General features: G+C 37.1%; 2 protein-coding genes across 2 annotated transcripts in view; both read left to right on the top strand.

The window, feature by feature from the left end:
• The first annotated feature begins 824 nt into the window (after window positions 1–824).
• On the top strand, window positions 825–5811 carry LOC124172307. The gene is made up of 3 exons (XM_046551751.1): window positions 825–1259; window positions 1371–1508; window positions 5230–5811. The coding sequence occupies exons 1-3, from the start codon at window positions 1107–1109 to the stop codon at window positions 5428–5430; spliced, it is 492 nt and encodes a 163-aa protein (XP_046407707.1). The 5' UTR covers window positions 825–1106; the 3' UTR covers window positions 5431–5811.
• Window positions 5363–26438, top strand: part of LOC124172116 (zinc finger protein 260-like) — a 29401-nt gene continuing 8325 nt past the window's right edge. Inside the window, exons 1-6 of the mRNA XM_046551521.1 lie at window positions 5363–5397; window positions 6115–6234; window positions 8263–8430; window positions 12852–12971; window positions 15934–16006; window positions 18504–19893. Coding sequence (XP_046407477.1) covers window positions 8374–8430; window positions 12852–12971; window positions 15934–16006; window positions 18504–19893 — 1640 coding nt within the window. The 5' untranslated portion in view covers window positions 5363–5397; window positions 6115–6234; window positions 8263–8373. The remainder of the gene's footprint in view (window positions 5398–6114; window positions 6235–8262; window positions 8431–12851; window positions 12972–15933; window positions 16007–18503; window positions 19894–26438) is intronic.

Here is a 26438-nt window from a genome sequence, read left to right as displayed (position 1 = left end):
TTAAGCTCACATTTAAATATGACCTCAAAAAGAAATCACATCGCAGCAGAGCAATCAGTAAATATTTCAACGAATTCCATGTTTACTGACGCACTAAATTATAATAGATCAGATAAGAAAGGTTTAGCTCAGAAGCCGAACTTTAGTTGCTATTTTTAGCACTAGAGGATAACGTACGCAGTAGGCCTACAATCGATAAATGAGGTATTTGCAACGGGTGCTTTCCATTCATTGACACACGTCGACACAAGTCGACTTGCGTCGCGGTTTTCGTGTTCCATTCGGTGTGTGTCGCCGACTGTTGTGACACAAGTCAACAAACGGTAACGCACAGGAATAGGAGAGTTATAAACAAATGCCGCGAGCCGACACAAGTCGACGCGTGAGTCGCATGAATGGAAAGCACCCAACGTCGAGTGATAAATTATTGAGCTCTATTGCATTATTTTAAACAAGACTATTTTATTAATGTTTATAATTAAACGTTCAAGATATTCTGTACCCTTTTTCCTATTTAAAGACCGTAAATTAACTATGACCGTGTGGAAGCTGAAGTCGGGCTAAAATTCAGCTTCTGGCCTAAGCATTGAATATTAATGAAACATAAATTATAATTCTACCATAAATTGAAAGAAAATTGATGAATATGTATTGATTGTCCCTTTATTTTTTCAAATGGAAAGAAAATTATCTTGAAACGCGGATGTTTGGCCTGTTCTATAGGTGTGCTGTTTGCGGATAAAATGGCAACTAGATATCATCGATTCTGAGGCCTTATTGCATGTTCTTGTACTAACAAATAAACGTTGCTAATGGATCTTTGTCGTGCATGTTGTGTTCGTAAGATTTACAATCATGTCATAAATTGTTAAAAATATTCTCAGCCCATGCTATTGAGCGGTGAAATGTCTCTCAGGCGATTGTTGTTTGTTGTTGGCGTCGTTGGTTCTTTCGTTGAGCATAATAATCATAAGCATTTTCATTTTCAAACATCATCGAAGTGAATGTAGTTTCCTTGTGAGATTTTGAGATCTTTGTCGGTGAGTAGATGATGTCTTTGGCGATATACCTGATTTAAACAGTGAATGAGATTTTGAATTGAAGACATGAGTCGCACCAGCGGGATTTTGACGGAATGTTCAGGAAGGAATTGCAGACTTTGTAGGAAGAATCATGATTATTATTATAACATATTCACTTCGAATGTGGCATGCAATATAGCTGTAAAGGATACCATACATGAGTTAGTCGGCTTACATGTGAGTGGCATATCAAATGCAATCGATCTTCTTTGGTGCTTACTTCATTTTGTTTTTTTCCAAGATAATTACGACTTCTGTTGACGTATAATTTGTTTATTAATATCTCAGATTGCTGTGGGAGATGGCCTGCCCACTACCATGTGTCCACTGTGTTTCAAGAAACTTACTGAATTCAGCGTCTTCAAAAAGATTTGTTTAGAATCAGACGCCGTTCTTAGAAAAAGTTTGCAGAGTAATTGTTGCAGGGTGAGTACTTTTCCTTTTTTCTTATTTGATGACTGGCGTAGTATAGGCATGGTAGAGTTAGAGGTGACACTCTTCGGTATTTGTCGACTACAGTAGGAATGTAGAAAGATAAATTTGGCGGACTGAAATAGTTATGGTATGAAGTTTTGAGGAGTTTCTTGGTGGCACAATTGGAGAAATATAATGTTGTAGAACTACCGGTGGCCATTTAATCGAACACTAACTAAAAAGGTACTTCGATTAACGGTCGAAAGATAATTTAGCATACATTTTGTTAATCTACAATAAAAGGTTACATGAAAGGCCCTCGTCCATGGTACACGGAAAAGTGTAATAAGTCCAACATCCCATAAACGGTTTCTCCCTACATGTGAGCCCTTGGCAAGATGCTATTTATGTTGCAGTTGGTTTTTCAGTGTCAATGACTGAAGAAAACATCGTCTTCTGGCAAAACTTTGTGTTTACCATATATACAATAATATTCGGGAAGAATGGGATTTAAATTTACCATTTATCAACGTAGAAAGGCAATCCACACACTTGGCTCTGGGTGATTCCATTTCAAATCTACCAGGCCATGACACCCACCGATTCGGATTTTCTTGAAACTTGCCATGGCCATACATTCTGGTTGATATAATTAGAAATTGTGTACAATTTTATCCTCCAGTTGTCTATTGTTGATGAAATATTCACTGCATGTATGACTTCATGTTTTGAATATATAACGATTATCGTGGGATCAATATGGAACACTTAGCTTTAGAAAAAATAATCATGGCTTTTCATCTCACAGGAATGGAGTTATGGATGAAAATAAAAATCACCATGTGTTGCACGTTGCGGCACTCAAGGGGTCACTCCCAAATTCGGATTGCTCATATTTCATTAATATTTGAAAATTGGAGGCAAATATTGTACACAATTTCTAATTATACCAGGATGTATGACCATGGAAAGTATCTGGAAAATCTGAGTCATTGGGTGTCATTTGGTCAAAATATTGGTTGATTTGACATGGAATGTCTCCTCTACCATACTCCTTGTTTTAAGAACAAAGAATTCCCTGACCTATGCTGCTAAATAATAAAATGTGAGAGAACTTGAAAATAGTTTGTTGATCGGTTGCTAAACACAGTCCCGAGTGAATGCAAACATTTAATATTTCTTTTTGCTGACCTCTCCTTTAGGTTTAACTATGATCTTATGAGGCTAAGGTTATGTTCAACTAAAAACATATTAGCAAAATTTGATAAATTGGTTGTTTATTTTCAAGTCATCTTGCATGAATAGATGGTAGGTACAATGAAGGGGTAGCGATTTACTACACTGAATAATACTTTCATACGGTAAGTGACGAACTTGTGTCGTTTCTATTATGAAGCGATTATTCTCACTTCATAGTACACACTCAAATGACTGAATCATTGTTGGTTGAGATTGCATGATTATATATTGCGGCAAATGCGGAACGCTGCTTTGGGAGTTCCTGGAATATTCCCAATTTTCTCTATTGCCTGTTGTGGCAGATATTGCACCACAAAGGCAAGATTTGGCAAAGTATTAGAAATTTATTTTAGTGCACAAAAATTATCCATGAAAATATTTTCATCAAAAATGTAAAATTAGAAAGAAATCAGGAATTTTGATGTGATGTATCTTTTCTATAGCTGATTAGTTAATTTGTAAATACTATTTTCCAATATTTGAATATAATTTTAATATTCACATCAATTTTGATTGATTACATCACAAATGTATATGTCTAAATACATATATAAGATTCATTCCTGTTCATGCCTTTTATGAAATTATTTGTTTCTGTAAATAATTTAATAGATGAACACTATCCTGTTTTAAAGATGCATCATAATTTGTGAAAGTATTCTATTAATATTGTTGTTAACAAGTTTATTTTATATATTATGTTAAATTATATTGTGGTTAAAGTTTAAATATGACCTCAGTATTAATAAGTTACCTGTACCTTAGTTGTTACCATTGTGGGGAAATACATTTTTTTAGGTACTGAGATGCTTATCCTACATAACAGCCTTAAAAATCTTGGCTAAGGATATGGTGTGCAAAGGGTTACCCAGGAATTATACCGGGCCAGATTCTTCAACTCAATTTTCTATGAACCAGTTGCCCAGGTGCCCTGATGACGATGGACAACTTGTTCATCGAAACTTTGGCTGATTGTTAGATGGAGTTGGATAACCTGACCCAGTGGAATTCCCGAGTAACGTTACACAGTACTATACTCTGGGAAAACCTGTGATAATTCTTTATATGCTATGCATGCCTGGCAGGTTTATTGAATTCTTAATTTTTCTTGGTACCAATTTGAAGGGTGTGTACGGAACGGAGCAAATAATAATCAGATGGTACAATGCCTGTGGAATTTGACTGATGCGTTCAGCCTTTGTTTTACAGTGTTTCCAAATAGGTTTTCATGTTAAATGTTTTAGGTTTTCTTACATTAGGTCAAGCATTTTATGCTGTGGAATCACTGTAGAATCATTGGGAACCCAAGTTTCTTGCTTAATATTAAATTCCCAACACATGCAATCACTAGGAAATGGCTTGGTGGGTAACTCCAACTAAAAAGCAAACTCTTCTTGAGTTTGGTGTTGATCTTCCTCAAGAAATGTCTCCAATAATGTTTCTTTGAAGGTATTTGGTCTTCCTTCACATGGACAGTTGTCATCATTGAAATGACCGTCGTTGAAGCAGTGATACCAATCATGTCATATTGTCTCTCTTAGATCAGCATCTTGGTTAAAGTAATAGGGCTCTTGATGCACTATATCCCGTTTTATGTTAATGAGAGAAAAAAATCAACTGCTCATGCTAATGATGGTTAATTAGCTCAAACCCAGAAATTTTCTCACAACACTGGTGATGATGCTACTAATATTTCAAAATCGACATCTGTCAGTACTATATCCATCTATTAACTAACAGCAAGAACTTTGTTAAGAGGGTAATACATAATTGTTGCATGATTGTTTTTGCAAAATTTTAAGGATAATAATATCAGGGTTATTTAATAACAGTTTTATGAACTGGTTTTGTAAGAGAAGATGATTATGAGGTATCTTTTCTTTCTACATAACCCAGTATTGCAATGAGTATTCTCTTCCAGAGTTAATATTTAAATGTTAGCAGAAGGCCTAGAACGTAATAAATACATTGACATTATGTTCACCATGTTTATTCCTCTACTTATCTTTCAAGAAAAGAATAAATGGACATTTCAGCCTATTAGAAGCCACTTATACAAAAATGATGACTTCAGAAGAAAGAATCAGAAGTATAAGAATCAGAAACTGTCATTTTATTATCTGAACGGCAAAAATTTTAAATCCTCATTCTCTACTTTGATTTCGTGTAATTTGAAAAAAAAACTGAAAATGATACCGCTGGATGATCCCCATTCTCTATCGTATATTTTGCTGTGAAGGACCAGCTACTATGGTCCCAAATAAATTTTAAAAAGGCACTGCAGTAACTCAGAATATTAGGGATCTACCTGCGAGAATTTGTTTCATTCAGAAAGATAGATTTTCAGTGATTGATTAACAGGTATGCAGACACCACTCTATTTTTATATGAAAGCATGGACAGTATGTTGAACATCCTTCTTCATATTGCTTAAGAGCATCCCATATATGTATTTTTAAGGAGATAATTGTTTTTTCTATTACTTTTTCTGCAGAGTTTTAAAGAACGAGGGGCAGGTGATGAAAATTTGGGGCCTTCTGTGGAGACTAAGGGCTGCATTCAAGATGTGATTGAAAACAATTCACAGCTCACTTGCTCATCCCAAACCACTGAAATATACCTTCCTGTGCCAGACTTGGTACTGCCCAGGGACAATGAGTTGGTATGTTATGTTCTCGTACACAGTGAAACCTGATTTGAACCACATTCATTTGTACAAATTTCTTGGTTCTATAAGGAAGAGAGGATGCCTGTTATAAAAATGAGGAAATTTATGGGAAGTTACAGTAATGCCATTGTCAGTTGAGGTATTTTCCGGTTGTAATGTATGAGGCAGAAAGCTGAACCACACTAATATTTTCCTGTCAATATCACTTGTACAACACCGGAAATCCTCTGATAGAAATTTCTTGTATCTGATGGAGTAGTTTTGTTGATAACAGTGTGAAATGTCTGTTCAAGCCATTTGTCTTTGCTATAACTGGGCTGTGTCTCATTATTGCACTCTCTTTGTTTTAAGCCACCTTCCTCCTTAATTTCAATGAAGGATCCAGCGATAACTGTTGTGGCACCTCTTTATAAGCCTGTGTAAGAAAAAATAAAGACAATTCAATGTACAGTGGAACCTCAATCTATCATTCCAGCTGTTTTACCTCTGCTCTAAGTGACCAAAACTCTCATTCGAACCGCATGCCCTTTGTGAAATAACTCCCCCTCCCTAGATGAACGTTGATATTCTGGAGTTTGATCTGTGAGTGGCAAGAATCTCATGATTACATTGGCCAGCTGGAGTGGTCTCAAGCAAAAGAGGATTTTTTATTATCAAATTAGGCTCTTAATGTTTTCCTTGTATTGAGTGAAGCCCATTATTCTCTCCTAGTTTCATGTGAAAGACAAGGACGAAGGTAACCTTAGTGAAGGGAATTATCCTGTGCTGTACACATCAGATCCAGCAGGAATTTCAACTGATGTGTCAGATCCATTAGCCACTGATGAATTGGTGAGTTTACTTGTGCCTTGTACTTTTCTATTTTTCTACTGCACAATATCATTCCTTTGTGGAATATTCCCAGCACCTCTCAGCAGAAACGTAAAGCATTCTCCCTCACCTGATCAATGATGACCAACTACAGAATAGATTTCATGAGTGAGTCATTAAAAATTAATTATTCGTAATAATGAACGGTGTTTTTTGCTAAAGTGACACTTTAAATTAGTTTACTAAGCAAGTGAGCACACTGTCTTCACATTGGTGAGCAGTTGTTGTTCTTCTGATAATATAACACAGTTTTCACTTCTGTTCATGACAGAGTAGATGGGTGATTAGAAATTGAGAGTTAAGCGGAGTACTGTTGAGTTTGGAACAGTTTAATAGCAAGACCATGACATCATGATGCAGCTGCTAGCCCGGTCTGACAACATAGCTCGTTCCTTATGAGAGATTGATATTCACAGGAATCAGATCAGATTTGGATATTTTCATGAAAGTCAACAGGGTTTTATGACAAGGACTAGGGATTTGTCCTTCTTTACCACTTTTGTATGGGGTGTTGTATGCTTTGCAATTCAAATGGATTACCAAAAGACATCAAAAGTTAGTTACATGAACTAATTTTTGTATACCTTCACTCAATTTTCTGCTGCTGTTGTTCATAGTCTTGAGAACCTTCCACTATGAATTTAATATTTTGCTTATTGTTAGATATTTATTAGGCATTTTTGGACACACTCATCTTATCTTTCATTCCTGGCATAAGGCAGGAATACCCATCATTTTGATAAAATGACTGAACTGAGTCCACAGTAGTTTGTTCTATGTTTTTGCCCCTCCTTGGATATGGTATAGCATTCCATATTCACTAACATTTAATATGGTGGCTACCATGTGTCCGCCCAATCTAACAGAGATCTATATGAGTGGGCTTACGGTATACCCGGCGGTCCAGTCATCAGCCATCTTGATGTATTAGAATTTCAGGGAACGGCAGACATCCATTTTTCTTTTTCTCCATTGTGAACTCGATTTTGTGGTTTTTTCTATTCATGTAATGGAGGTTTACTGTTGGGCCTTCGGCCCATCTGGCCAAACAATGAATGTGTCATTCATGTAGCGGTTTCAGTACGTAGGCTGTTGCTGGTCACTGGGTTGTCTTCTCCTCAAAATCCTCCATTAAAAATGTGCTATGGATGCAGTGATGTTTAGACTATATCCAATGTGGATGCCTTCCAGCTGCTCAAAGAATTTTCCATCTTTTGTGAAGTATGTTGTTATCAATACCGGAAGAAATAGTTCTACAATATTGATTTAGAAGGGCATGCTCAGGAGCTGAAGCATGTGTCCAAAGGAAATCCTTTGTTGGGATAGGTACAGAGGGTCAAAGCTCATCATGATGTCACTCTTTTGTTGACCATGCAGATGAATTGTTGGTCCATCACTCAATGCCCTGAGGACGATGGCAGAGCTAGCCATTGAAACGTTGACTCTGGCTGAACAGCTCACCTGATGACAAGGCCGTAGCCAGAAAATATTTTTGGGGAGGTTTATGGAATAATATACAAACATAAAATATACATATTTGTTGTAAACCCTTAAAGGAAAATATAAAAATATTATTATAAAATTGAATTTAGCCTTTCAGCTTTTTTTTGCAGCGACCAAATGAATTAACTCCTTGGTGTCGATGTCAATTCTGCGGTCCCTCAGGAGGCCCATAAGTCACCTACCTATCTTCTAATTCACAGCACTATTATTTCACACACTGCACTACAACCACGCACACTGCACCTACAAATTCGCTTAGACAATTATTAACTTAAGTCGCATTGGACTACTAGATGTCCCTGCGCAGCTATGTAATATCGTCATGTGAGCACCAAGCGAGCATAAAGTATCTATTTAATTTTTTTCATTTTGGGGGGGATAAATTCCCCTTGATCCCCGCCCTGGCTACGGCCTTGCCTGATGAGAATGAATTATTTGTTAATTTTAATGTAGATGCCTTGTTTACCACTTTTACTTTCTGCACAGATCATCAAAGAAGAGGAGGCAGCCAATGACAATGCGGGATCTTCCGCTAGCGCAAAAGAATGTATTCGAGATACGATTGAAGAAACTTCACAGTTTGCATGCTCCGTTCAAATGACTGAAATATACATTCCCATGCAAGACGGCCAATTACCCAGAGCCAATATTGTGGTAAGTTTTATTCTCATCAAGGAGTAGCATGGCCTTTATTTGAGTAAAATTTCTAGTTGTATGACAAAATTAGGATTGCGTTGAGTATATGTATGCATTTGTATGGGAAGTCACCCTCAAATGTGAGAGATTCTGTTGTGCAACTTTTCCAGTTGTAAAATATATTGCGAAACCATTGAGTTCTTTATCTATTTTCATGTAAGTCAATCTTTTTTGTACAACATCACTATTCTTCCGACAGAAAAGTGTTTCATTCCATTGAGTACTCGAGTGGTGAACTTTATTTTGTCTACTTTCAAGGTAAAAGTCTTGGTATGTCAGGAAGCCTAAACACGAATCTTTTTCACCCGATTAGATCCTTGTAGTACAATCCTGCTAATCTTCTCATAGAAAGGTGGTGCTTCCCATTCCTTAAATAATATTTTGCTCTGGTTGAAACCTTGCATCTCTATTAATTCTATTGTTTGAGAGTCCTATTCCAATCACCTCTTTGTTAAGCAGATTCCAATACCCATCTGCATAGATGAAAAATATGGCTTCGTTAATCAGAATGGCATAATTGTGTGCGATACAGTGGCTGGCTACTGTAGATCCCTCAAGGTATCGAAGTCTTGTGCAACGTTTGTGCTCTGATATATTGGTTTCAATAGTTCTCTCAGTTTCACCAATCTGTATGTCTCCACACTCATGAGGCATGTGAAAGTAGTCGCCAGAGGTCTTTAACCTTCATATGGATTCGCTGCACCTTAGCGGTGCTCGTGGTTTTAAAAGTGGTGTAAAAATTTTCCATTCCGATGGATCATTTTGAAATTTTCAGTAGTCTATTTTTTATTCTTCATCTAGATATATAATTTTGTTTGCAAAGTGTTGACAGTTTACATTTTATTTGCTTCTAATGAAAAAGATGCGTCATTGGATTTAAGGCACCGAGGCAGCACCGAGAATTTCATGGTCGCTACATTGGGAATTGCACTCATAATGTTAATGCCAAAGCAAATATGTTCCATAGGAAATGCTATAATATATTTATAATCATATTATTTAATTTTTTAAACCTTATAGACAAAATGAGATTGTTTAACAAAAGGAAAATATTACAATACAAATTTTGCTTTCTCTTTTATCTAAGAATCATAATGTTCGCCTCATTATAATGTTCATTGAAAGAACTTTATCTTTTCATAAGAATTATTCATAGAAACTCTTGGCTTGCCAAAGTTGTTTTTTTCCATGGCATCCGACTTAGTTTTGCTTGGGCACCTTTTCCGCTCCGCATCTACTTACCTGCCATGGTGATAGTCACCTTTTGGCAAATCCTGTGGTTACTATGTTTAGAATTATGCCAAGCAGCAATTCAGCAAGCAGAGAGTAGGCACCTATTCCTTCTCCCCTTCCACCTGTAACCCATATTTCAAAGAAGTTATTTTGTTGGATTTCCTACCAATCCAGGAGTAAAACCTCATCTGGTGCACTCCCACGCATCAAATTTACCCGTCCATCACTAAAGAAACGTCCTCAGTGAGGGAATGTGGCTCCGCATTATAAAATAAAACACCGGCTCTTCTAGTTCCACCTCCAAAGCAGCATTGGGTTCTTTCACACGTCTCGTATTATCCCATATTCTTTATATTTCAAAACCCATAAGACTTTACTTTTTTGAAATGCAGGATGTTAGCTCCCAGAATATTCATAATATTTGACTTGATTGCCGTAATCCTGTAAAAATCACGAAAGTAACACTCGTCTCTTCTCACTTCACCTACACCAGTCCAATTATTAATGTTTAATAACTTAGCCTTCAGTATATGCTGCAAAGATATTATATATGGGTGGACGCAGTGAAGCAAAATAATATCACATGGGCATAAACGAATTCTATGAGATCCTAATATTTAGTATTTAGATACATAAAAATATAAACATTAAAAAGCGGATTTTTCCTGCATTGCATATCATAAAAAATATATAATATACCATTGCACAAAAATTTTAAACTTTCATTTGAAAATAACAGACACAGGGAACAGAAATAGATAGCATTACGGTAAAAAATGGAAAAGAATGCAGCGTTCAAGTTTTTTGTTATAACTTCCACAATAATGAGTTAAATCTGGCAAAACACTGTGAGAAATAAAGATAATAGATGTACAGTAGACTCTCGTTAATACGAACAACGTTATTACGAAGTACTCGTTTTTACAAAGAAAACCGTTGGTCTCAACGACAAAGGCCTATCCTGGCTATAGGAAAAGAAACGTTATTGCGAAATTTTCGTTTTTACGATATTACGAACCTCAGTCCCGGTCCTGGCGGTTACAAAATGAACTTTATTACGAAGTTCCACGCATAAGCTACGGCATTTAGATCGATATTCACTACGATAAGTTTTAATAATCATGCAACGTTTAAGTTGTCCTCGTGTACTGTGACCAAGAGCGTCATTTATGGTTATTTCTTCACCATTCGCGAAACGTTATACAATAAGCTTCATTCCTGGGGAATCATGGTGACAGACTCATTACAGCTCGTCAGTTCGATCTACAGTTAGTTCTCTTCCTACGCCCATTCGATTTACGAACTTTCAGGTATGACAACATTCAAAAATTTCAAATTTGGAATTTGGCGCCTTTTGATTTGGCCGTTGATACACCATGCGGCGTAGAGGAAATCGTACTCTGGGCATAATCTGAACAAAGTATCATTCATTCCGGTATGAAGTTAGGAACTGGTTTTTCCGACGATTCCTGAAAGAATCGTTCATGCAAACTTCGTTATTACGAACCTCTGGATTTTCGGTCCTGTAAACTTCGTAATAACGATAGTCTACTGTATTTACCATTATCAATAGAAAACTTGTAAATAAACGCTAACATTGAAAGAAATTTACAAAAAATGAAACTCCATCTCTGCAGCACCGTAAATCCAGTGACATAGCTAAATTCGTAAAGCCATATGAGGGTTAAACTCTGCACTTTGGCCCCATTGATTTTCAGGATACATGTGGATTGTCTCAATGTTTCCATTTTTACGAAATGCATGACAATTTTCCTGAAATAGTGGAAAGAAATGAAACAGCGAAAAGAGAATTGGTGTCAAGACCACCAGCATCTTTCGCCAACATTGAAAATGTTGAAACATCTAGGTTGGTGAAGCTGGAAGAACAAAATATGCAACCCCTGGGTTGCCAGGCGACGATGTTTGCTTGCTGTTGCTGAGTCAGCAAGTGTATTAACCCTTTCTCTGCCATGGGGCCAATATATCTGCCCTCGCTGGTTGAGCGAAAAATGTCAGGGGCCAATTTATCGGCCCTAATGGGGAGCATGCACAATTTTTTTTAAGTACTAGAATAAGAAGGCCTCTACCTCAAATGTACTTGCCGAAATTTCGCCTATGAATAATGCTTCTCAGCTGAGTTATGAGTCTTTAAAAATTGATCTTCATTGGCTGCTTGAAAACACAACGTCATCGGAGCGTGACGTCATGGCACGGTATCCACTTATGACACACTGAGGAAGTGGATAGAAAATCGATCTACGAGGGTTCAAATGCAAATTTGGCGAAAATAATTGCTGTTGTAATGACAAAATGCAGACTGTGAATATTTTGGGTTGCCAAGGCGTTGTTGAAATAAATAAAGGGGATTGTTTGGGGAGATTTGGAATGAAAAAAAATTAGCCACCATAAAGAAATCGAGCGAAAGTAAACTGAGGTATTTTGCTTTCTTAAATCCCTATTGAGTCAATTTGTCCTTTTAGGAACTACTACACAGCTCGATGAAGATATTTACTTCGATATCTTGCATTCAAGGCTCTACCACTCTACTCTTTTAGCGAAGTGAAATGTGTACCGTGCGATGATGTAAGTAGGCGTTTCAGGCCACGTGACTTCAAGCGATATTCGAGCATTTTTAATTAGCAATTATTGACGTTAGCAGAGTACTAGGAGAGTTTTGACTCATATATTTGGACTCGTGAGAAAATTTTCTATTCAATGAGACTAACTAGCATGATGAACAAATTTCATGCATGTTCCCTATTATTTCACTTTTTTCCTGATTGTGGCCTTTTCAATGGCTGTAATTTATGTAAACCCCCATAATCTATCTATGGCTATAAGATGTAAATATATCTTAAGAATTGGGAAAAAAATCTATAGGCATTAAATAAAATTGAGTAGCTGTAATTTTTTTTTAAATCTGAAATGATGCTAATTTCAGAAAATAGCCTTGGCAGTCTTCGTACATCCCACTTGAAATTGGCTGGCAGTGAAAGGGTTAAGTTTGGTCATAAGAATCTCATGCATCCACAGTTTCGACCAGCATGAGTGGTCTCTGGAATTTGACATGGTTCTATTATTATGGATTAGAGATGTTATAATTATTATATAGCTTTTATTGAGTGACACTCAACATTCCCTTTTAGTTTAATGAGAAAGAGGAGAAGGAAGAGCTCCTCAATGAGGAGAATTATCCTGCATTTATCTCACCGAATGCGGTTGGCACCTCAAGTGATGCTGTAGACCCCCTGGAAGTTGATGACGAGGTAAGTGCACTTTTACCATGTTAAGTTTTTCTGTCTCAAAAATTCATTCCTCTCTGGAACTTTCCTGACATCATTTAGTAGAAGCACTCATTTTTTGTCTCACATGGTAATGTAATCTGTCCCTTTTGTTCATTACCTACATGTTTGAATTTTGCTCCTTAAAAAAGCAATGAAATGCATTTATTTGCCGATGATAATGTCATAAATATATCAAACTAGTGTTTGCTCTGACTTTTAAATTCTGCGTTTGGAGTTGAATAATGTTTATCTGGGGAGAAAAGAGTGGAGTATGGGAGTGTTAAAGTGACCTTGGGTTACTCTGGAAACGATCCTCGCTCCCTTTTACTTCTATGACACTTTATTCTTCGCACTTATGCAAACGGGACTCTCCAGCCCGAACACTCTCCATGTCTCTCGGCTCACTCGACTCAACCGTCCTTACGGCTTCTCGACGCGTCCCCTCGAGCCACCTCAGTTGGTTCACGGTCACCTCTTCAGGTGGCAGCATCTCCCGGGGGGGGCACGCTGCCTGGCGGCGTAACAGGATTTAATCTGAGTAAATCCCACTTAACTCATGGGGCTGGGTCTGTGAAAACTTTGCATGGTTGGCACTTGAAGGAACATGCATCCTTTGGAAAAATGGGGATTGAGCTTCTACGGCCTCAATGGATTAAGGAAGAAAAGGAATTTCTCAAATGGCCGTATAATTCTCCCTGCTCGTCCACCTTGCAAGTCGAAAAATTTTGCTGCGTTGGTGTGCGGGAAGGGGGAGAAATTCCCTGCAGGGACCAAACACCAGCCTCTCAACCGGAAATCCCAAACTACACACACACTCAAACAACACGTGTGTTTTCCTCGTCCCCTTGCCGAAATCCCCCCGACGACGCTCTTTTGGAGCAAACCTTTTCTCCCGGAACATTGAAGCCATCCACAGGTGAGTGACTGCTTATTGAGTGAATGTGTTTCCACAGATCACTGGCTGTCTTTAACAGGCCCATCCTGTGAAGATTCCCGGTTTTCTGTGGAGCAAGAATCCTTAGCGGAGGTCCCTACAGCCCCCACAAAGGATCTTGTTGTGTATGTTTGAGTGAGTGATTGTGTGAGAGTGTGTTGTTTGGGCTTTCCGGTTGAGAGGCTGGTGTTTGGTCCCTGCGGGGAATTTCTCCCCCTTCCCGCACACCAACGCAGCAAAATTTTTCGACTTGCAAGGTGGACGAGCAGGGAGAATTATACGGCCATCTGAGAAATTCCTTTTCTTCCTTAATGCATCCTTTGCATTCACAGTACCAAGAGCTGACTAGGACAGGTGTGAACAGAATAGAGTTTTGAAGCAGTAGTTCCACTCCAGTGGCCATTCAATCCCAAGGAAAAACTTCATTACTCTACCAATAACTTAACTTTTCCTCCTTCAAAATCTCCTCCTTTCTGCTGAAGCTTCGTTGGTGTGCATTATCACTCTTATTGTTTCAAAATGATAATTTCATTTTTCTCTTCATACCTTCAGCTATTAATGGCCACACCAACATTGCCTACCATAATCTGGTAGTAGCATAAAAAATACTGTTATATGTATAGGTAACCAATCGGGTAGTTTCCTTCATCGTAGAAAAGGAAAGGCATTGGTGAAATTCATTACCCACCATTAGTGAATTCATAATATACTAATTATTTTGTTATAGAAATTCCAATTTAGACGTATGGAAATGGTCCATTTTAACCTGATTTGAAAAAGGCTAGATTGGCACCCATGCGATGCCAATCCATGTGAAATCACTGGGACCTAGTTTTTATATGAGTAGGTAGGAGTTTTACAATGTCTGAGATTACCAATGCATGCACGAGGCACAGAGCTCAGGAAAACATGTCTTAATGATCACCAATAAAACTGCCTATGGTTGTAAAGTTTCCTTCGTTTGATAAGGTACTAATAATCCTTATTCAAGCCAAGCACTATCTGCTAGCAGGGTACTCTGCTACCTGCTAGCAGCCTGCATCACCACAGCTCACATATCATCGCCGCAAGGCCACCTCACACGATGGCAGTGGGAACCAGAATGAATTCACGTGGGTTTTTCCCATCATTCATACTTAGCTGTCACATTTTTGCGCACTTGAAAATTTTCACTTCATTTAATCCCGAAAAATAGATATTGTCATATAAAAATATAAAGTGTTAAATGCGTACTCTAGAGGTAATAATCTTTCGATTCAGGCAATAAAAAAATAATAGGAAACCACCCTATTCCTGGTCAGATGATGGTGTAGGTCTAAGGTGGTACTGACCATGGTTAAGACCGCGGTTGGGTGAACAATTAAGTGAATGATTTTCTTAAATAAATATAGCGTCTCCTAGTTGTATCAAGGACCAAAACAAGAATTGTTGCTTCGTTTACACAGATATTTACTTTGCAAAAGGATTGCCCTGTGCCAAAATATAGCCTTTATTCTTTGCAGCACAGGAATTTTTACTGTTGAATAAAAATTTTTGGGCTATGTCACGCATCAATTACTGGGATGGCCCAACATAACCGACCGATTCTGGTCGCTTTCTCAAGGGTGACGTGTACCCACAGAAGTAATGAAGAATCAGGAATTATAACCTTTGTAGGGTTGGTAATGTTATTAATGTGTATCGCTTCCATGGAGAGTGGCTAGTTTTCCATTGGGTAATGGAATTACTATGTGCTATAAAAGTAGCTCTACATTCGGTATGTATCATCAGAAAATGAAGTCAACGATAAAAATTTTATAAATGATTGCATGAATGGCATTGTATTTAAGGCACAGTTATTTAATTTAGAATGAACATTATTCAAAAACTGTCTCATTGTTGAAAGGAATTTCAAATTGTTCATTGCTGTATATGTATGGATGATAGTTCTATATTGTAAAAAAATCGTTTATTAAAATAATACTGATTCTTATGTGCATTCATGATTAATGATTTGATTCCTACTTTCAGCCTATGTTTACAGAGGACGAAAAAGTGATTGGTAATTCTGAAATGACCAATGACTCTATGACTGAGGCTATAGGTGAGTAAACTCTAGGTCTTGCAAATATATGTGCGTGGAGAGGGTGTTGTAACTTTTTTGAAGCATGAAGAACCTAAGTTAGTCATCCATGTGTAACTTTTGTTTTATTTAGTTTACAGGTCACTTAAATATGAGATAATGTTTATCTTTACATTTGTGTGGTCTGGATTTCTAATAATATGAAATGTAATGTATTATATTTGTAAATGTAATGCATTAAATGTAATGAATTATCACAATTTTCTTTAACATTTGTGTATAGTAGAAGTCCTTTTAATGTAAAATATTTTGTTCTGCTGAAGTCTATCAATATTTAACTTGTGCGACCATTGACTAGTAAAATTTCATATTTTAGTGACATATTGCATTAATGGCAGTGAAAGATTCGTATAAGATCTGATCACTAGTCCAGTCAATGAAATTTAACAAATGAGTTCTTTATGACTGGTGTTAAAGACAAAAATTTCTAATTATAAATGATCCATTACGAGTGCTTAGCATGAGAAACCAGTGCCTGTGCAACTAATGGTGGTATTTGCATAAAACATGTTGGTGGAATTCAGTGAAATGACTGAATGAAATTGTTTCCGACTTCTTTTGGCAGAAATGCGATACATCCATGTTGAAATACATAACACCGGTAGTACTTTCCACCCATTTAAGCACTACTCCACCGCCTACTGTTTGCCTAGTTTTGACACGCAAATGTCATTCTGAATTCTTTCTGGCCTGTGTCTATGAAAGGAAAACGTTTTCTATGCTATGGGTAGCATGATAATATTTGAAACCTCTTCGCATGGAGTTCTTTGTTTTTGGGGTTGAGTTACCCTGGTATCCTTTTCCTTGTTATTTGGGACCCAGCCGGTTCCTTACTCCAACCACTGTAGTGGACCGTAGAACCCTTTCTTAGCACGAATCCACATTCAACTCATTGCATTGCTAGTGCATTTTTTACCAAATATTGCAAATGATTTTCAAAAATTTACTCTTCTGTAAGAAATACTAAAATTATTTAGGCATTGTTGAATTATAAATGGATGTCTAGCATTAATTACAGCCAAATTAGTGAACACAAGGTACTGAGAGTGTAAGCCCAGAAGTGGTATTAGCATGTTGAATTTATAAAATTAGCTTGAAGTTTGTAATGCACAGTCTTATTGAATTATTTTTGTAGGCATGGCAACTGCTTGGTTAGGTGTAACAGTGAATCATGTCAGAAAATACTTTGTAACAGAAAGTAAGTAGATATATTATGGATTTCAGAAATAAATACAAGAAGACAAATCAATACTGCTAAGTTGTAGCACAACTCAATTTTAATAAATAGTGTGTTACAGTTTGCTGCTATTGATTAAAAAATGATAATCCCTAATATTTCAATATACTTATGTGGATCTCATCAGGAGGTTGATCAGGAAATGATTTAGATGGATACCATATTCAACCTGGAAAAATGTAATTGCTCCCTTTATGACTTATTAACTGTTATCCTCAAGCGGACAAAAGGAGGAAATTATTTAATTTTTAAGAAATTTTATTTTTTTAATCAAATTTACCTCTGATTGTTAATTACGCTTGATTCATGGTTGATGCATTCCTTTTTTGACAAAAATGTGGTGTGAATTTTTAAATAGAAATGCATGAATTGTGGCCTCTTCCATAGCACACATGATTTCAATTGCTAAGTACTTTATGAAAAATGTTTACTTATTGGTGTGAAAAGTAATATATGTAGCTGCTAAAAGTAAACTCATATTTAAAATCTGGAGCATTTTAACATTAAAGGAATTATATTTCTTAAATATTTTGATAATTGTTGTTCTCTCACGTAGAAGGATTAGGACAGCATTATATTCTCCTCAAGTATTCTCAAAAGAAAAATCTATACCATTTTAAATATTAACTTAAGGAACATTACGATGTGTATAATCCATAACCACTGAACACATGTTTTTGTATTTTAAATGGATATTGTTTAAAAGGGCATGATTTCATTTTTCTTCAGCAATCTCAAGCTTGATATGAGATAATTCTTGATGCCTGACTTTTCTTTTTGGACAAAATTGTAGTTTATTGAAATTGCCAAAAAAGACTGACTTCTGATCTACTTGCAAAGGAATGAAAGGAAAACATTATTCTCTCCTTAAGTATTCCTAAATGAAAAATTATTTGTCATTTAAAATATCAGCTTCAAGAAAATTACAATTTACATAATACAAAATTTCTGAGCACACATTTGTCTTTTGAATGAACAAATTTTTATAGGGGATGATTTCATTTTTCATCAACAATTTCAATATAGTGATTATTATGATGCCTTCCTTCCCTTTTCAGACATAATCGAACCAATATTGAAATTGCCAAAAGAGAATGACACCTTATTTGTGTTTAGCAACCAGCGAAAATATTTACTAAAGGGAATAGGTTTCAATCTATCAAATGGTTTTTAAAAATTAGATCTGTGAGTCCTAGATTGTAATATGATTTTCTTTTCTAGGGCTGTCAACTCCTGACCAAGTGCTGGTTGAAACAACACCAACTTTACACCTGCTGGCAGAAAGAAATATATGGATTGACCTTAACGATGATTGTATTGGTTCATCAGCCTCAGTGACACACATTCAATCCAAGACTGTGGCATCCCCCTGTTGGGATGGAACAAATTCGAAGGATAAAGATTTGAAAGAAGGCATTGCTCATCATGCTGACAAGGTAGTGTCTAACTCAATTCCTGATGATGGACACAGTTATATGAAACTTATTCCAGCATCTAGAAACAGTGGAAAGGGAGCCACAATGACTGTTGTAGGGGAAAGAAGGGATGCACCAAATATCACAGGTAGCCTTAGGTTGATCAGAGTCAGTGAAAACAGAAGAAGTGGCATTGAGGCAGAAATGGAAAACAAAAAAGAGATGAGTTATTGCTTCATCAAAAGTCCTAGAAATGGTAAAAATTCAAACGAAAAGTTATATTATTGCTCCCACTGCAGATATGGATTCAACACCAATGATGATCTGATCAAACACATGGAAATTCATTCTGCTACCAGCAATTTGGATCTTAGTGATGAATCATCAATAGAAAAAGATGAGTCTTTCACAGTCCCCGCATCAAGAGAAGAAAGTAATAATTCTTTTGAGTCATCCACCTCTGAGACATTGATGGGATTGAAAAGGAAAAGACGAGGGGCGATGCAAAAAGTACAGGCGCCTGTGTTAGAACTCTGTGGTGGAATTGGAGAGAGGAAAACTGCGGAACGAGTGGGAAGTTCTGATGGGGATGGGAAACCATACACGCAGAAAATGTCCTCAGAGTCCACGACCTCTTGCGCGAGAAACCTCAGAAATGACGCGGTAGGAGGCGCAAAAGGAGGGCCTTTCAATTGCAGCGTCTGCAACAAGTCGTTCACTCGGAGAGGCATTCTTGGCAATCACATGCGTTCGCACAAAGAAAGAAAACGTTATCCGTGTACGATCTGCAGAAAGTCTTTCGCTTGGAAGTCTCACATAACTCAACACATGCGCACACACACGGAAGAGAAACCATTTTCATGCAGTGATTGCGCAAAGTCTTTCTCTGTTAAAGGCAACCTTATGACGCATATGCGCACCCACACGGGGGAGAAGCCCTTTTCGTGCAATTATTGCACAAAGGCTTTCGCTAGTAAGACGAAACTCATACAACATTTGCACACCCACACAGGGGAGAAGCCTTTTTCTTGCAATTATTGCGCAAAGGCTTTCAGCGCAAAGGAGAAACTCATCCTACACTTGCGTGTACACACAGGGGAGAAGCCGTTTTCCTGCAATTACTGCTCAAAGGCTTACACTGCAAAAAATGCACTCGTCCAACACATGCGTACGCACACAGGGGAGAAGCCGTTTTCGTGCAATTATTGTGCAAAGGCTTTCAGTATAAAGGAGCAACTCATCCTACACTTGCGTCTACACACAGGGGAGAAGCCCTTTTCGTGCAATTATTGCTCAAAGGCTTACACTAGAAAAAATACACTCGTCCAACACATGTATACGCACACAGGGGAGAAGCCTTTTTCGTGCAATTATTGCGCAAAGACTTTTGGTAGAAAGAACAAACTTGTTGAACACTCGCGTGTACACACAGGAGAGAAGCCTTTTTCGTGCAATCATTGCGCAAAGACTTTTGCTAGAAAGGACAAACTCGTCCAACACTCGCGTGTACACACAGGAGAGAAGTCTTTTTCGTGCAATTATTGCGCAAAGACTTTCAGCATAAAGGAGAAACTCATCCTACACACGCATACGCACACAGGATAGAAATTTTTTTCATGTTGTCACTGCACTAAATCTTTCAATAGAAAATAAAGTCTCATCGGACACTTGCGTACATACACTGGCAAGAGATCGTTTACACGCAAGATTTGCAGCAAGTCTTTCACTTCCAGTTCTTCCCTTACCAATCACATGCAAAAACACTCAGGAGAGAAACCTTTTTTTGCAGAAATGCGTTAATAGTATTCGCGAATGCTTAAATACTAGAAAGTATTTGAGATCTCGAATAATTATGCTACAGGTAAAATCTTTAATGCTTTGAATTTTGTGCCATACACTGTCGCACGCACATCGTTGGTAGTTTACTCGGAAAATTGTAGAGAACTCTAGTCGTTTAGTGCATGCAGTGCCATTTACAGGCAAGTTGACGAAATACATCAAATTCGCGGATTAGAGTGGTGTAAAGAGTTCGACATGGGAACCGAAAATGATCGGGTGAAAAAATCGGAAAATCTCCACCAGGAGAACCTCAATGCGATAGTGAGATAGTAACTACATAGCACAATTCCCAAAATCCGCTACCTCCTCCATCCATCAGCCATCGGCCCCTTCTCCGATGCTTTCCTCCTCTCCAAAATCGAACAAAAGGCCCCAGCTCGCGCAGGGTTCATATTACAAAGACCATAAATGAAAAGCTTCAAAAGAAAATATCAAGTTGAAGGAGAATAATAAAATCATGCTTCACCCTTCCCTCTTTCTCCCCACTGACCTTTTTCTGCTCACCTGCTTCAAAGTTCCCCATTTCTGGAGGTCAACTGCTGCGTGAGTTATCTTCTAACCCAAAAGGTGCCTAACAATGACTTTCGGTAATTGATATTACACCTTTATTGGATTGAAATATTAGTAATGTATGCATAATGTAAAAACAGAATAAGACCAAACACGACATATTTCTGACTTTATTTAAGCATTTACGTAAAGAAATAAATGCCAAATACGACGGAGACTTTGCATTCTGGCGAAACTCGATATCCTCGCAGCCGAGCTTCTGGGAAGTTGATGGGGTATTTTTTTGCAAATATATATCAAGTTACAATTTATTAGTTATGCTATAAATGTATTGTAACAGTTACAGATGAAGGGATATTTTTCTCAGGATATTTGGTTTCTCTCTGCTAGCAATTCGAATTCATCTGCTAATCTTGTGAGAACTTCCAAAGATTGACTGAAAATAACTGGTGAAGAAAGCCTGGTGGAGAAGCACGTGTGTGATTTCAAATTGCCTCTGCTTGTCCGCTAGCACTTGACAGTAGGAGTCAGGGCAAAGTGATCTACCTGTTGAAAATAAGAAGTTGGATGAGGCCCAGTGTCAGATGGGCGAGCCACTGAAATGGCGATTGGTAGATAAGAATACATCAGACAGAAATCCATGGTAGCATTTTAATGCCAAGATGGCATGCAATCATTTTTTGCGAGGTGGTGTCCCCTTTGCATATTTGAAAGAGATGTTAGTTAAATCAACTATATGCCCAAATTGTTTCCATCGTATTAAAATATGCCATTATTCAACTAAATTCCTGTTTGAATCCTGTAACGGAAATCACAATTAATTGCCAAAATCTTGGGTTTCCTGCTGCATAGGCCACCTAGTCAAACATTCACGCATTCATCGTTTTTTCATCCATCCCCTTGAAAAACAATTGATCGAGGTTCCCTTGTATACCTTTATATTTATACATTCATCAAGGGAAATAAGAAGTACGTTCAATATGCCTTATGCAATTCTAGTATTTGTGGTATTCGAATATTCGAGCAATGATTTGCTATTTGAATTCAATATTCCAGATTGAGAAATCTGATATTCGACCAATCTCTACTTTTATGTGTAATAATTGCCAAAAATCTTTCACTAGTAGAAAATACAAACTAATGCTTCACTTGCGTACACATGCAGAAGAGAAATCTTTTTCATTAATTATTGTGCAAAGTCGTTCTCTCGTGAGAGAAACCTCACTGTACTCATGCGAACACAAAGACCTTATCACTGCAAAATTCGATCCGAACACTAAATGCACACATGCAGAAGTAAAACCTTTTTCGTGAAATGATTTTGCAAAGTCTTTCTCTAGTACGATCAACCAACTGATGCACTTGCATACAAAGACACAGGAGAAACCACTCTCATGCAAGATATTTTGTGAATATTTCATTCAAGGTTCTCTCCCTCAGCAATCACATGGTATACTATTGGGATAGCAAGCCTATTCCTGATATTATTGTGCAGTCTTTTGCGTGCAGCTTTGTCTCGCATTTGCTTACACACAATGGAGAGAAATTTTATTCATGATTAATTTGCTCAGATCCTTCTCTACAAGGAGTCATACACTGGCTTGCACACACAGGTATGAAACCTTTATCCTACAGATTCAGGCTCCAGGTGCTTCACCATTTTTACCAGCTGGGTGACTTATCCATAAGGATGGTACATATAATTTTGACACATCTGACACCTTAAGGGTATAGTGCTGATGTGAAGTTAAAATAAACGTATCAGTAGTATTGATCTTTCGCATTGTGTATTTTAGCCTCACCAATGCTACTCCAACATAAGAAACTATGTTCATGAATGTAGTCTTATGACAAACTTACTCAGTGTATTTAAGAAAATTATCATTGTGCATGGTTGCTTTACCTAAGTGAATTGGCATTCAGGGAGTTAATAATATGAGTAATCTTGGTAACTCTTACTACAATGTGCATGGTCATTTATTTATAAAATAACTGAAAACAGAAGTAAAATAATTAAAATTAAAATATGACATATTGGAAATTAATTCACTTGAAGTTTTCAATTCCATGGACATGTGACATGCACATGCATCAAATATCAGTGACAACAGTTCGTTGCAAAGAGATATAGATAGTTGGGGGAATGCAATCATCACAGAAAATTTCAAAAATAACTCTTGTGACACAAATGAACAACCTCCACATGATAGGAGACCAAAACGATCACTAAGAAAACATGCCACAGGACAGACAGGGTTACAGGATTTAAGGTGATATATGTCTCACTACAGCTATGGGACAGGAAATTGAAGCAATGTTGGAGCAATAAACCATTTAGTAGAAATGAGCATGAAGTTTGGGCATCAAATCATAGAGGAAAAAAATGTGGAAGATATCAAATAATTAAGAGGGAATCAAATAATGAGGAGAAGCACTACATGTATGAATAAGTACTTCATGATGAGCCACATGAAATGCACACACTAGGTAAACTGACTTTAAATGGATGGTACTTAGTAGTTACTATCTTTAACTTATAAGTAAGAAAGTATGTGAGCGCAAACACAGTAAAGAGAGAAAAGTAATGAATTTTGATGCAACTGTAGTTGAATTTAAATCCTAACTTCCCAATAGGAGAGGTTCCTTGAGACGACCAAAACAATATTGTGATCCAATATCTGACAAGAGGCGACACAGGCTACAGCAGTGCCACTTTGTGGGGTTTCCCATCAGGACATTTGAGAGCTTAACAAAAGTTTTTCTGTAACATTTCACATAAGATATATCACAGTAAATAATAATTAGGTAACAGTAACATAATTAGAAATAGGTGAAATGAGTTTTGGCTATTTATTTAGTTGATTTAAGGAAGGAATATTGCAGAAACAAATGCATAGTTATTTAGCTATCTTGAGATTCAGTCCATTTGAAGCCATAATCATGTTTAGGGAATGTGGAATGTGTCAAGCATGGGATATCTCAATGGTGAACTTCTAAATAAGAAAGATTTATCTGCTGAAGTGTAGGATATTTTTTACCATCATCATGGAACCAAATCGTCCTTTCATGTCAACCAAAAGCAATATAAGACTTTATTCTGTGTTGGAACTGTCAGTAACATTAGGTTTTGGCAAGAGACTAATAGGTATGTAGGAAAAAGTGATTAAGTTTGTGAAAGAGTGCAAGTGTTTCATTATGCAGTGGTGAGGTGAGTGTGGCGTGTACCTCTTGTGTGGACTGCAAAGGGTAAAGACAACTTGGGAATGCTTAACATGATTTGCTTGGCAGAATATGGAGAAACACATTTCAAATTCCATGAGTAAGCAGATGATTTTACTGCAGAGAATTTCTGATGCTGCAGGGAAATTCTCCCTTTAGTGAATATACCCAAAAGTATTTGTACCCTAATGAGATAAAGTATCATTCAAATTTCACTGTTTCATTCCGAGATCGTTCCATTTTTTTCTTTTCTAATGATTTAGTGCATTCCTTCAAGGAGGATACGTTGGAATCTGAGAAAGTTGAAATACCTTTGCATGGTGAACTGGTAATTGAAAAGGAAGGGAATGAGGTGAGTTTTCCTCTTGCATTCACAATCTGTTGTAAAGATTAATGCAATGGTTTTGGCGGTTGAGTACTTGAAACCATACTAGTGATTTCTCTCACACCCTTGTGTGACCCATCCTCGCTTGTCAAAGATGCACTTTCATCAGAATAACTTGCAAATAATTAATTCTTCAATATTTTGTTGACACCTAAAAATTCTAATCTTTTTGTACCTGTTGAAGTCTTCGTAGCGATTCCCAAGCATAAAAATAACCCCAAAGAGAGAGTACACCCAAGGAGAATTACATCACAACCTGAAAGAACACTACTCAGCATGAATGATTATGGTGTACTGAAATGCATTTCTTCGAATCCCCATCAACGGAGACCTGGGTGAATGGTGATGTTTCCAATTAGCAGAAGACTGCAAAGTTATTTTTCGTGAAGCAATCATTAACTTACATCCATTCTGAAGGGAGTTACAAGGTTTTTATCTTAAGGAAAAATGGTTTGGCTCCGCTGGGATGAGAAGAAAATTTCAATAGTTAAAATTGTTGCATCTTTGAATCCAGTGAATCGAGATGTGTTGTAGAGTTGTTTCAAAAAGGAAAAAAAAATAATGAGATTTATGGGATCGAAAGAACTACTTAATAATGCCATAGGACAATCTAAAAGATATTTATAGATTATATTATATGTATGTTATTTTTATAGCTTCCTTTGTAAACATTGTGAATAATTTATAGTGTGTATGATTGCCTACATAATAAGTTAATAAGTGCAGACTCCCTGTGCTCTTACCCCCTGCTTCCTTATTTGTACCTCTGTAAATTAGAGGTGTCTCATCAGAACCTTTTTATGCGAAAATCCGGGTAAGAAATAAACCTCCAGAAGCGATAATCTAAGGCCGATCCTTTGAACTCCTATTTATCAACGACTGTTTGTTTTCGACTGTACTCACCTGTTTTCGACTGTACTCACATTTTTCTCTTTATGACTGTAAAAAATAAACCACTGATTTTCTGCACACTACAAAAACCCATGACAAAATACCTAGCATATCCTGAATGCTATGCAGTCCAGTCTGGCCTACGAATTTAACAGTGTTGCATGTTATAAGGATGACCACTCGTGGCTGGAAATTGCAGGCCCGATTGTAGATGTATTTTATTCAACAAAATGTTACACATACGGCATATTTAACCCCTCAACACTGTGATGTGTACCCAGTACGCTTACTAATCTTCTCCATCCAAAAATTTTTCTCATTGAGATATTTTACTTTGAATTTAAACAAAATCATGTTTTTTGCATGGTACTACTAAAATAGGTAAGCCATTCCGGCGAACGAAAACGAGACCGGTCTGCGTATGACGTCATCTGGGAGTCATACGGCGGCGCCACTTCAAAATCTGCCGTGAAGCATACGCGAATCTCTCTAAAACTTACCCATAAAACAGTCATATTGGCGTTTGGAATAACCTAATAACAATGGAAATTACCATACGTTTGTCTTTCTGAGTAATATACGGCGGCAATCTTACAAGTTTAAAGTTAACTTTTATGTTTTCGCCAAATATGTCAGAAGAGGTAATCGTTGAACGTCGCCATTATCGAAAGGATTATCTGTCGTAATTATATCAACCATTAAATGATAGCAATTAAAGTCTATGAAAATGAGCCTTTCTTCGACCAATTTCAGATTCAATTTATATACTTTCACAGCAAAAATCATGAAATTTCATCAAGATTTCGGCATTTAAAGGTTTACACATACATATAATATTGTTTCAGAGATTCTGAAGAATTTTTTAAAACAGTTTTATTTCTGAAACTGAAGTAGCTC

The sequence above is a fragment of the Ischnura elegans genome, assembly GCF_921293095.1.
Source record: "Ischnura elegans chromosome 13 unlocalized genomic scaffold, ioIscEleg1.1 SUPER_13_unloc_1, whole genome shotgun sequence".
In the NCBI taxonomy this organism is placed as follows: domain Eukaryota; kingdom Metazoa; phylum Arthropoda; class Insecta; order Odonata; family Coenagrionidae; genus Ischnura; species Ischnura elegans.
The sequence above is the reverse complement of the archived record's forward strand: the minus strand, read 5'-3'. Positions and strand labels throughout refer to the sequence as shown.

Excerpts from the sequence above, each read along its gene's own strand:
- LOC124172307 (XM_046551751.1), top strand. The coding sequence starts at position 1,107 with ATGAGTCGCACCAGCGGGATTTTGACGGAATGTTCAGGAAGGAATTGC. Across the intron at positions 1,260-1,370 it reads ATGAGTTAGTCGGCTTACAT|ATTGCTGTGGGAGATGGCCT; the intron begins GTGAGTGGCATA and ends TTAATATCTCAG. Across the intron at positions 1,509-5,229 it reads TGCAGAGTAATTGTTGCAGG|AGTTTTAAAGAACGAGGGGC; the intron begins GTGAGTACTTTT and ends CTTTTTCTGCAG.